Source organism: Hippoglossus stenolepis, chromosome 18 (assembly GCF_022539355.2).
Source record: "Hippoglossus stenolepis isolate QCI-W04-F060 chromosome 18, HSTE1.2, whole genome shotgun sequence".
Taxonomy (NCBI): Eukaryota; Metazoa; Chordata; class Actinopteri; order Pleuronectiformes; family Pleuronectidae; genus Hippoglossus; species Hippoglossus stenolepis.
Window position 1 is genome coordinate 12,862,160 of NC_061500.1, and position 12,314 is coordinate 12,874,473.

At 43.3% G+C, this 12,314-nt stretch overlaps 1 protein-coding gene across 7 annotated transcripts in view; it reads left to right on the forward strand.

Moving 5' to 3' along the window:
• The window catches only part of ptpn13 (protein tyrosine phosphatase non-receptor type 13), a 43,908-nt gene that overhangs the window by 14,784 nt on the left and 16,810 nt on the right, over window positions 1-12,314 (forward strand). For 6 of the 7 annotated variants that reach the window (XM_035184432.2, XM_035184434.2, XM_035184438.2 and 3 more), the window contains exons 7-12: window positions 434-1,060; window positions 6,297-6,389; window positions 8,603-8,702; window positions 9,985-10,198; window positions 11,709-11,783; window positions 11,892-12,063. In XM_035184432.2, coding sequence (XP_035040323.2) covers window positions 434-1,060; window positions 6,297-6,389; window positions 8,603-8,702; window positions 9,985-10,198; window positions 11,709-11,783; window positions 11,892-12,063 — 1,281 coding nt within the window. Of the gene's footprint in view, window positions 1-433; window positions 1,061-3,306; window positions 3,342-6,296; window positions 6,390-8,602; window positions 8,703-9,984; window positions 10,199-11,708; window positions 11,784-11,891; window positions 12,064-12,314 lie in introns of those variants that run through there. The other variant, XM_035184439.2, reaches the window with a different exon arrangement.

Genomic DNA, 12,314 nt, shown 5'->3' on the forward strand with positions numbered 1-12,314 from the left:
GGCTGTGAGAGGCCGGCAGCAGGTGCTCGGGCTGTAGAGGTCCAGGGAGGGCATCGGAGCAAAGGAGGAGGGGACGTCCATAGTCGACAGTTTTGTGTTTAGTTACTGTGTCGTGCTGATGCTGTCAGAACTTCGTCTTTATTCGAATCAAAATCATTGTTAATCCCTGCTCTCATAATAAATTCAACTTTCTGAATGTGAGGTGTTGGTTTAGAAATTATATTACCCCTGGTATTTCAGATTATCTCTAATACTGGAATATGAAAAACAGATATGCCTATATCTGTTTGTTTGGGAGTGTTTTCCTTCTGAATATATCTCCATGGTTGTGCTTTGCCAGTATTCCAGTTAATAGTTGTGTGTTTTAGTTTGGGATTTGTAACGTTTTGACACTGTAAGGTTTATTAAAACTTTGTTTCTCCCTTGTTCTTAGGGAGGAGCGCCGCCCCCAGGGTTCTGGAGCGCTATCGAGCCAGGACTCAGGAGCAGACATCTCTTAACCGGGGCCTCAGTCGCTCCATGGGGTCCCTACAGGGCCTGATGAAGGGCGATGAGGGGGCAGCCCAGCAGTATAACCTGTCTGACTATCACCACAACTCCGAATCCCCCACAGAACTTTACTCCAAACACCCCTCACTTCACCACCAGCACTCCTATCCCTACCTGCACCCTCTTCACCCACAGCAAAAAGGCCGGCCGGTGGAACTGGACCGGAGGTCTTTACCCTTCCACACTGGTGATTTAGGCCCCATTCAAGCCAGGAAGACCTGGGCTTCCTCTGTTGACTTGGCTTGCATTGACCCAGAGGCTCTTCGTTTTGGGGCACTGGAGGATGCTCGAAGGGGCAGCACTGCTCTAAGTACCCACTCTATAGGGAGGCACAAATTGGCGTTGCGGCCATCCAGGGAGAAGGACTCTTTCTACCCTGAGTTTACGGGGCTGAAGAGCAGGAAGCCTCATCACTATTCAGCCATGTCGGTGGGCTCAGGCCTTCCTGGCGCCTATGACAGGATCAAGGAGAGACAGAGGAAACTTCAGGTGCTAAGGCACGCAGTAGATGGTGAGTACACTCTCTTAACATGCATTAACATGCTTTCACGTTTCGAGTTTAAGTCCTCGGGGTTAAGTTTTATAGGTTAATGTCTGAGAAGTTTCTTTTGAAATTTCCAAAGTGTGTCTCATGCTACTGGGACATTATGTAAATCAAACTGATACAAGGGACTTGGCTCTAATGGAGCCAGTGTGTTGAGCAACTTCTGTAACTTTCCTAAATCCCAAATTTGTCTTTCCCACCCTCTTTGTGCTGTGATTGGCAAAGTGTTCGGAGGTGAAAAAGCAGTCATGGTTGGAAATTTATCTCTCAAGGTTTTTCATTCTTTTACAGCTATTTCTGTCCTTGGCTTTTGCTGATAGTAGGAGGGGAATTCACCACTGACTAAGAATAATCGTCACTCATGGTCTCTCAGTATGAGGTGTGACTATTATAATACGATTGATTTGTTCAATATAATGGCTGTCTGATATTGCTTGAATCTCAGATAAGCGCTAGAAACAGCCTGAATGATTTTAATTGATTAATTAATAAGTACCATGATTCACTCACATTTAAACAATAGGCTACTGAGTGTCACATTTGAGCCGAACGAGCTGAAATACTTCTCTCCCCCAACTCAATCTGCAAAATGTCCAAACCGCACTCTGCGTGTTTTAGCAGTTACAGCTGCACTGCAATCGGTCCTTTCCGCACCTTTTTTGCTTGTCGTCATTGGAGCAGATTACACACATGAATTCATTATTTGGAGATAATGGGGTTTTTTCGTGACACATCCGAGTCATGTGTCGTTATTGTGTAATGTGTGGTGCCGGTGCTTTGTCAGGACTTGTAGTGCTCGGGCTACAAACAACAGTGAATGTGCCTGTTATCTGTTGTGTTCCTTACAATTTCAAAATGAGACCCGGCTACAGACATACTTTGTGGTGATATGAATTTATCATGCGGTTAACGCTGGTTGAGCGAAAGGAGAATGCAGAGAGGCATCAGCTGGGTTGATCTGAGAGGTGAAAATGTGATGTGGATAAGGATGACGTGAGCAGACAGACGCCCGCGCTGGTTGCAGGTTATGTGTCCATCTGTAACTACCATGTGGGATGGGAGCTGGATGCTGGCATGAATGCAGTATCATTGGTGGTGGCTGGGCAGCAATGTTTAGACAGAATATATGAGTCACGGGTAGAGCGGTTTGCAAATTGTCAATTCTAATTACAGGCCTGCTTAATTCTAGCCCGCTGCTTACTGTCACACATGCTATAAAACAAGGTCCCTCTCTTTTTTTTTTTACATATGGCTGTAAACAAACAAATATAAGTAAAATGGGCAAATATAGTTAATAACCCCACACACACACACACACACACACCAACAATCAAGAGCATGCATGCACACACAATCTCACACACAACCCCAACCAACAATTGTTAAACATGTCAGCAGTCATCCCCAAGAGCTTTACATTTTCCTCAGGAGCTTATTGAATTCTTAGTAAAGTCTCCATATGCAGGCAAGTTGTATGCAAAGAATCACATGTGGCTACATGGGTCTGCTGGGGGGGCAGTGAAGGAGCATGAGGTATTAATGGTTTCATCCAGTGAACCACTGACTTTTACCTCCTCTTCCTCTTCCTCCCCCCCATTCTCTACCTCCCTCCAACGTCCAGTCTCCCTGATTTTAGGGCAATGTTTTAGTTTTTTTATGCTGACCAAACCACCATCCAAGCATTCTTTTCCTCAACTGTGGCTTTTTATCCTCAGCAACTCCTTCCTCTCCAACCCTCCCCGTTTGCCGATTGTAATCAGGGACGCTATGTTTTTTTCTCTCTCGTATGATTGTGTAAAGAAAGAAGTTAAGCTTCTCCAACTGGCAGAGTGTTAGAGCGAGAAAATTCGATTGGAGGGGAGCCCCTGTTTAATGTCCAAGGTGTGTGTGTGTGTGTGTGTGTGTGTGTGTGTGTGTGTGTGTGTGTGTGTGTGTGTGTGTGTGTGTGTGTGTGTGTGTGTGTGTGTGGTGTGTGTGTGTGTGTGTGTGTGTGTGTGTGTGTGTGTGAAAGGATGAGAACTGTCTGAGAGTCACTACAAAGTCTGAGGCAAAATATCGTTGTATTCCATCCCAGCTCTGTTTTGCTATAATATGAATGGGGCCTAATTAAGCACAGACCATTTGCGGGCCTGGATGTACTTGGCAGAGACCCCCTTCTCTCTCTCCCTCTTTCTCTCTCCCTCTTTCTTACTTTCTTCTGTTCTTTTCTACAGGAAAGTGATGGCGCAGCAGTGGTCAGTGCTCTCAGGTTTCACCCAACTGCTTCTCTTTCTTTTGTGTGTGTGTGTGTGTGTGTATTTAAAAAAATATGTTTAAACCGTATAAATATGGATTACATGAACATAACTAAATGTCGTGTGCGTGCATGCCTGTGTGTGCATGGGCATGTTTATATCTTGTCCCCCATGTCTCACCCGGTGACACCACCCCCCCCCCCTCTTCTTATTTTTTTGCTGCCAAGTTGCATCAATCGGTAGAAAGTTTCCTCACAGACCTACCGACTGTAATTGGAGTCATGCGTAGCGGATGAGGGAATTCCTAACGTTATTGGACTTCTCAGGCACTTGGCAGCGGGTCATGTGGCTCTCGGCCGGGGCGGGTCCAGCATGGACAACAAACACAGAACACTGCTGCTTCCCCGGGGGAAGGGGGAGGTTTTCGCACAAAAAGCACAGCCCCCAAATTTTCATAATTATATTTGGTCCGCTGACTCCGGAGGCCACAACAGGAGTGATTATAGAGTGCTCCCAGGGATTTTATAATAAGGCTTTTTTGATCCATTTTAATCAGCTGCTTGATTCATTTCTTCTTTACATCATGAATAATGTTCAACACAAGCCCTATTAAGATTTCACAAGAAATGTGGAAATGCTGTAAACGGGCATTTATGCATTAATGATTTTTTTTCCCTGCTCTTAAAATTGCAACTGTACACTGTCTGTTATTCTTTTCTTCTGAGTCATGTTAACGTTGTGGAAACTTGAGGGGTTCCTGTAAGCTATTATCCTCCGCTTTAAAGGGAGTTCCTCCTTCCCCACCGGGACCACCAGAAATTAAATAACCTCACGGTCTGAGTTTGTGTCTCTTCTCAGCTTGAACACCCCAAAAAGGCAAAGCGTGTAGAGTCTGTTTATGTTCTCAGAGACAACTGGTGTCAAAGTATCAGTTTATTTGAGGAATCGGGGAGAGGGGGACTAAAGAAACACGGTCATGGAAGAGGTAACAAGAAGATAAGGTTAAAGGGAGGAGAGAGATAAGTGCAGGTCATTCCAGCAAGTGGGTCTGATTTCAGTAAAGAAAACATGATAGAGCTGAGTAGGAAGTAAGTTGTCTGTATAAATTAACTCCCGAGCTGCGTTCAGCCCAGAACGAAGCCTAAAACATAGCAACTTCCCTAGGAAGTGTTGCAACTATGGCAGCTGAGAGGGTCATTCTTGGGCAAGAAATTTCGGAGGTAGATGACAAAATATGCATCATGTTACGGTCTCTGCCCTTTAAAATAAATTGGGATTAAATAACTATTGGCTTATTGTGTTGAACAACGTCCTCATAAAATATTTATACAAACGTCACTTCTAATATTTGTAGAGAACTTTAAACGTGCCTACAATCCTCCTCTTCTTTGTCGCTTGGGAATTTATCTATAGATGTATATGAGTACATTCCTGTTACTTTACCATTCATACTCATTTAAAGGATGTAGAGTTTATCTTTCTTCATCTCCTTCCATGATTATTCATATTTCCTGGGAAATAAACAAAAGCGGTCTGTGGGGAGAAGCACAGAGAGGGAGGTATGCGGAACATGTTTATCTAGCCCCGTCGCTCACTCACTCAAACATTATCTGCAAAACCTCTGTGTTAATCTCTCTAATTAGCTGTGACCCTCTGCGATTTGCCTTCCTCCATTTGCTCTGAGGTTCGTGGGGTGTTTTTAGGTCATGATGAAATGCTGATCCTTGTTTTTTTATTTTATTTATTTAATTAAAACATTTTTAAGATTTCTCGATTTCTCAATTCACAAATGTGTCCTGTTTCTGTGTTGGTTTACCCAGATCATACATGTGTCTTAATCAGCCACTGGAACAGAAATTAGTTTCTGGCTTTTCGCAATATTTATTCCACTTCACCCTTTAGGTTTTCTAAATTCATAATAAGTGCACGTAAAGCAGCGTAGTGGACAGTGTAGGGCAGGTGACTGTGCATGTGTCTCTTATGGGTGAAGCTAAGTCATTGTAAAAACATTGTCTGCTCCTCTGAACCTTTTAAAGCAGTCGAGGAACCAATGAGTCACTAACCAGCAGATGATGGAAACCTATTTTGGGTGACCTGTGCTCCTCCTCCTCCTTCTTAGTAAAATTAAAGTTGCTGCTGGGCCCCAATGTTTTTTTTTTTTTTATTAATGATGTTTACATAAGATAGACATCATTACAAAGAGAAGACTGTTGTGCTGTGAAACTTTGCCGACCTAAATGCCTGAGCAATGACTGGAGAATGCCACTCAGTCAAGCTATGCAGCTGGTACTGAGGAGCAGGACTTTCAGGTTCCACGTACGAGGAAGAGAAACACACGGCACATTAAGTTTAGGTTCAGACTGTTTCAGGATGTTTGCTCATGTTGTTTTCCTGTGTTGCACCAAAATCTGAGTCCATTATTGAGATGATGAGGCAGTGCACTGAGATGAGTAAATGATTGTGGTGAACTGGTCTGTACTTGCTATGGTTCACCCAGTCAAGCAAGACAAGAGATTACACCCTCAGCAAAATGCTCTGTTAACCCGAAAGGAGGCTTGCCTGCATATACTTGTGCCAAAGCAGCTTTCCAGTGAAGTTACATGTCTTTCACCAGGAGTGTTTATCAACAGCATGACTAATTCCGGCTCTGTGTGTGTCTCAGTCTACCGGTTTGGGTTAAAGGTGACAGAGAGAGTCCTGTAAAAGAAAACAGGAGCTCGTCAGTTTCATGTCGTCCAAGTCTCGTGAAAAATCTTTTTGTGAAATTCTCTGTTGTTTGACGTTTAAGAACAAATGGCTTTATTTTAACATCCCTCACAAACAAATGGCCAACGAGTCCATGTAACCATTGTTAGTCATCTAATGTGCATGGAGGTTATGTTTGTTTCATTTACTTATTTCATCGATTATTTACTAAAACTGCTGCATGGTTTGTGTTTTATGATTTATTTGAACTATCTTCCCCTCAGACCCAGTCCACACCCACCAGCGGTACAACAGTGATTACAGTTCATCCAGTGAAAGCCCCTCAGTGGCCTCCTCAGATCCAGACTACAGACAAGGTAAATTATGCCTCTGTGTCCCTTTTTGTATTATTTTTTTATTTTAGTTTTCTTAATGGAAAGAGACTGAAGGGGTGAAAATCAAGGTTACAATTTAGAAGTGGCTTGTTGGAATGGGATCATTTGCACTGGTTTCTGGGATGTGTAGTTCCTTAACTCTTAACATATTTCTGTATTATTGTAAGTCTTGTACCCTTACCATTTGTCCATTTCTCAAAATGTGGTTTTGCTTCAAATCGAAAGTGTTTTAGCTGGTCGGCCTGGTTCTACACACATATCTCACTTTTGGTTCTGTGCTTGAAGTAAAGATTATATAACAAAGATTTTCAAAATAGTGAAACTGCTCCAGTCCAGTTGTAACATTAACATAACAACAAACCAAATTGAAAAACAATAGGACAAACAGAGCAGCCTCGCTTGGATACATGGGTCTCATTTGTTTTTCTGTGGATCTGGAGCCTGCTGATTTCCACTTTTTTAGCCAATCTAATGCAAGACTGATTTACACCTGAGACGGTGAGTGAATTTCACTATTAAACCAGCAGCAGTCTGGGCTTCGAACCCTGGACTCGAACCCCCTGGCAAAGGATATCAATTATTCTCTGTCTCCACTGACTATTTCCTCTTGTCTGTCCTGCTCAAAGCCAGATTTCCTGCTGTCTTACGAGCCAAACCCTACAGGGCGAGCTTTGTCTGCTTAGAATCAAGAGGTGCACCACTCTGCCTTTATTTTAAGAAGCTCTAGAGAGAAAGCTGCTGTCAGACTTTCACCTGGTTCCGCCAGAGGAATTAGATAATGTCCTCACTTACGTAGGATTGCACAAGATTAAATACCTTCCCTTTCAGTGCAAAATAAGAATCGTGCGATAAATATAAACAGGACTTCAAACGCAGATAAGTGTGGGGAACATTTAGCTGGTCTACAGTTTCAAGTGGGAAACAGAGCCATGGCTGCAGCTCAGATTGAATACTTCCAAACTGAGCAACTGGAGTATCCGACATGTATGCTGTAATATCTCAGCTCACTGTGTTATTTGATACACCGACTTCCAATGTCCTGCTGAAATGAACAAAGGGAACAAAGTAAAGGGAAAGGGAAAAACGAAACGGAAGAATTCAGAGATCTATCGATAGTCTACATTGTGTGGTAAGTTATCAGGGTCTGGAAAGACATCTGAGATACTGAAGATGATTATGTTAGTAGGACACATTTCTTTATGTCTTTATTTTTAAAATATTCTGTCACTATTGAGACCTGATGCTTGTATTGATCTTAATTCAGAAACATCCTCCAGTTCCTCCCAGGGAGACTTATGGCATCCAGATCAGATTCCCAAACAATATAAATAGTATAGAGTCCTTTTAACACAGCAGTTCGGCTATGATACTTTCTGAATGTGTCCTCACTGTTTCCTTTTGGGTGAGGACGTGAACCATTTTCAGTCCAGCTAGTTCGTTCTCATTTTGGCAGTCACATGAAAGTCTAGTACTACAACGTGTCACTGGTGTTAGGAATTTTCCATTTTACTTCACACACACTGAGAAACTGGACTGGAACAGTATTTACTCTTGTTGATAGTTTTAATGTGTTCTCAGACGTGCTGTTGTTTTTAGAATGATTCCAGACCAGCACCCAGGAGGTTAATATACTTACAATTGTCAGTGCAGAGGGAGACAGAGCTGACAAAGGTCAAATGCACATTTATTCAAGCTCACCTAACACCCATACTCCATTTAACACTGTCGTCATGTTTTGCACTGAGCTGAGACAGCTGTTTAGAGTTGAAACCTTCGTGGGAAAAATGCCAGTTTCATTTGGGAACGGCTGAAATATGTTGATCATGTTCCAAGACAAAAAGCAGTAAGTAATAGCTCTTATGCACAGAAAGGTTTTTAATGCACTAGATGGGGCAGTACGTGACTCAGTATATTTTGGTTCCGTCTGACACATCCTGTTGCAGTAATGCAGCGGAGGTCTTTCACACACAATTACTACACAGGGCAACAGAGATCTAATTTGTGGTGCCGATTTGGCCTAATTTTCCTTAAGTATTCCACCTCCCTCAACACATGTTCATGGACGTACGTTCGCAGCACAGTGTGGGTGTCTGCATCCAGCGGGGTGTGTGTTTGATTGTGTACATGTGAAGACACAATTTCCTCCTTTTTGAGTGTTTGTGTGCACAGCTCATATTCCCACGTCTCTCTTCCAGCTAAGAAGCCGAGCGAGGCGAGGCGGTTCGGCTCCCAGCTGGCACTTTCATCTGAACACGATGTCCTGTCGCTGACGAGTCACAACACACACAGGCACAGGTAACGCACACCTATGTGTACAGGCGGCTATTTAACAACACATCACTAGTGTTGGTTGTTTGCCAGTGATGTTTTGAGCCCCAAGGCACCGAGTCACCATCTTAAATACCCACAATCCTTTTTGATACAAATCATGTGATGTATCAGCAATACAGAAATACAAATCATAGTAGATATCATAATAAATATAGATGGGAAAATAGTGTACAAAAATACATTGTATAAACTTGCGAATAAATAATGTATAATGTCACATCAATCGTTGGTATTCATAACAGGTTCAAGCTTAAAAAGCCACCAAATACTATTCCCCCTAAAGAGCCAACCTACAGTTACTCGGTAATTCATATAATAATCTGCCCCTTATTGGATGTTACAGACCCCAACATCAATAGCTCAGGTTGAATTTATTTCTATGCCACTTCAATTTTTCATGTCCATATTTGACAGAGATTGTGAAACAACTACTACATCTAGTCTAGACCGTTTCCATTTTGCTAACCACTTTTTAGGAAATGAAATATAAACCAAGGACATGGAAAAATCTATGTAATTGTACAAAAAGGATTGCTTGTATGTGTGTGGGGCTTTATGTAACCCCTCCACCCCCACCTCCCCTGCAGATTATTAAGCCTCTGCAGTGGCTGCACCAGGTGTTTGTTTCTCGCTGCACTAATGTGCCTTATGTAACGGGGGATTTAATAACTGGTTGCATTGTTAAGTCTGGGTGGTAAATGTTATTGCATGAATTTCACCATCTGCCCCACTGCATGGGAGTTTGTGTGTGTCTGGAATCTAAATGTTCATACGTGACAAACGGAGCAGGGGAGTCACCGATGTACGACCTGTTTGCTCCTCACACAGCTGGTGCGGCACGGCAGGGTCATCCCCATGCTTCGCTAGTGAGGTCATCTAATGCGACATCCACATTCAGCAATCCCTGTCTTCTCTAATCTCTGGCATTACAGACCTTAACCGCCTGCTGTTGCCGTGCCTGCTCACAGAAAAACCCAAGTTTTTAATCCGGCCCACAGCACAGAGCACTGGTAGTAGTCGTAGTAGTATTTGATGTCTTTCATGTGTAAACACATTTTGTTCGACGTGTCTACCTCTCATTGATACCGTTAAGTCTTTCTGTTATGGCACATTCAAAGAAAGCCTACAAATCAAAGAACAGTCGCACATCAAACAACAGACATCTGCAGATAACAGCTGTTCTTATTCAGCCTTTTGGCAGCATCAGATTGTTCTGACACTCCCTCCTCTGCTCTCCTCCCTGCAGGCAGTATGAAGGAGCTGATGAAGGTCTGGTTGGCGCTGAGCTGCTCCTCCAGAAGCAGGAGGAGGAGGTGCAGCGGCTCCAGGCCCACCTGGCCAGCAGGCTGTCCAGGGCTAACCTCTACTCCGCAGACGAACCCCTGGCCCCATCGCGCACCTCCATGCTCGACCTTCGAGACCCCCTCTATACCTCTTCTGTGCCACTCCGCAAACCCAAGGTCTGCACTGCTCATGACTTAAAGCAACACTATGCAACTTTTGCTGATCAACACTGGCTTCTGCAGACACAAGTGGCAATTCTGTTGGTCTGGGAGTTTGAGTGGATAAGCATTTTTCATGTATAGAAAACAAAACCTAGCAATTGCTTGACCAGTGCGATGCCTGCACGGACAAATGGTGTCTATTCCTCGTGATCCCCGGCTTCCTGTAGCTGAAGTTTTTTGTAACTCATCTACAGCTTGGCACCACTCTCACACTTACCGGGCCTGATTTTGGCAGTTCTAGCCATTGACGTTGATTCAGTCAGTCACTTCTCATGGGAGATCGCTCCCTCTCTCCACAGTTACATAGTGTGTGAACAGGCGTTTGAGGGCGCTGAGTAGGAATGACAGCGGCACCATTCTCCCTATTACAAGTCAGTGTACCATCAAAAAGATTTCAAAGCTGTTATTTCGATGGTAAAATAGTTTCATTATGTTTGGATTAACAGACACAAAGATATCTTTATGGAGTTGTCAGCTTAGAGGATCATTTAGTTACTTAGGCCATTCAGCATTAATTTGATTTATACACAAAACTTCCTTTGTAACTATGGAGATGAAGACTACACACACATGACGCAGCCAACTCCAGAAAGTGGTTAAAAGACATCATTTCAACACACACTCGGCAGTGGGAACTCCCTGGACCCGAGGCCTGACTCTCAATTGCTTGAAAGTTGTTTATGTTGGAATATTTGATGATGGATGGACAATTTTAATTTGCATGAGCTCACTGGCAACCAGGTTGTTGATACTGTGCTCACTGGATGTTCTGTTAATACAAACTGCTGACTGGAAGACATAATTCACGTCAGCATCCTTATGTTAATTACAAATATGTGGGTTGTGGGACATATTGGATTTTTTTGGGTACGGTCTGATTTATCCAGCCTGCTATTGCCAATTTTGAAAATGTGTTTGTGCAAAGGGGGTAAACGTAGCAACAACTCTGCAGATGTTAGCAGTGCATTCAAATAATTTAGGTTGATTGTACTTCATTGCACTAAAGGCAAGACATATTTGCTGCAGTGTGTTTATGGCAGATTTTAAAATGATTTAATGTTGCATGTGGGGATTTCCATTTCGTAAAACAAAATTCTTTAACCTGAATTAAAGGAATCTTGCTCGTCCACTGCTGGTGAGACTACACAACAGAAACCAAACACAACAAAAGCATCGCATGAGCTGCTGTCATTGACTTTTTGTGACAGGAGCAGCTCATAAAACTGGTTTGAACCAGGAGTGTTAGTGTTCCCATGAAGATAGGAAGTGACAAATGTTTCACAGATGTTTTGTATCTTAGATCAGCATTCACAACCGAGGATGAAACGCAAGCAGTTGGCATAATTCCATATATGAATATTAAATGTATGAAAACAAGTCTCAGGTTGAAAACAATCCTTCAGCATTTTGGTTCAAATAAAGGTCTCCCTTTGACACTTGCTCTTTATCTTTGCACCAATGGCAGAACTTCCTTGGGCCTGAGTTCGTGAAGATGTCCAGCGAGCCCTGCGTAGCCCTATCTGTTCCCTCTTCAATAATGGTGAGGATGTAAATCTGTTTTTAGAACCGATGATCTCTGTGTGACAGGAGCTGCTTTATTTACCCCTTACAATTCGCCACTCCCTCCTTTTTCCTTTCTGCACGCAAGAAACGTGGGAAGATAGAGGACGTGCAGAGAAAGGTGGGTGTGGTACTGCTGAATGGCCAAAAGCTGGAGCTGAGCTGTGACATCAAGGCGGTGTGTAAAGACGTCCTTGACATGGTGGTTGCCCACATCGGGCTTGTGGAGCACCACCTCTTCGGCCTTGCATACCTCAGAGGTACAGTATGTTGTACCTGTGTACGTCTGTGGTTAGAGGTGGTCAGATGTGTGTGTGTGTGTGTGTGTGTGTGTGTGTGTGTGTGTGTGTGTGTGTGTGTGTGTGTGTGTGTGTGTGTGTGTGTGTGTGTGTGTGTGTGTGTGTGTGTGTGTGTGTGTGAAGTTATTATTAGTTACACCCTGTAAGTTCAGTCTCGGATACTGTCACAGAAGAAAAGAGTCCAGGGTTGTGCATGAAAGCATCACAAAATG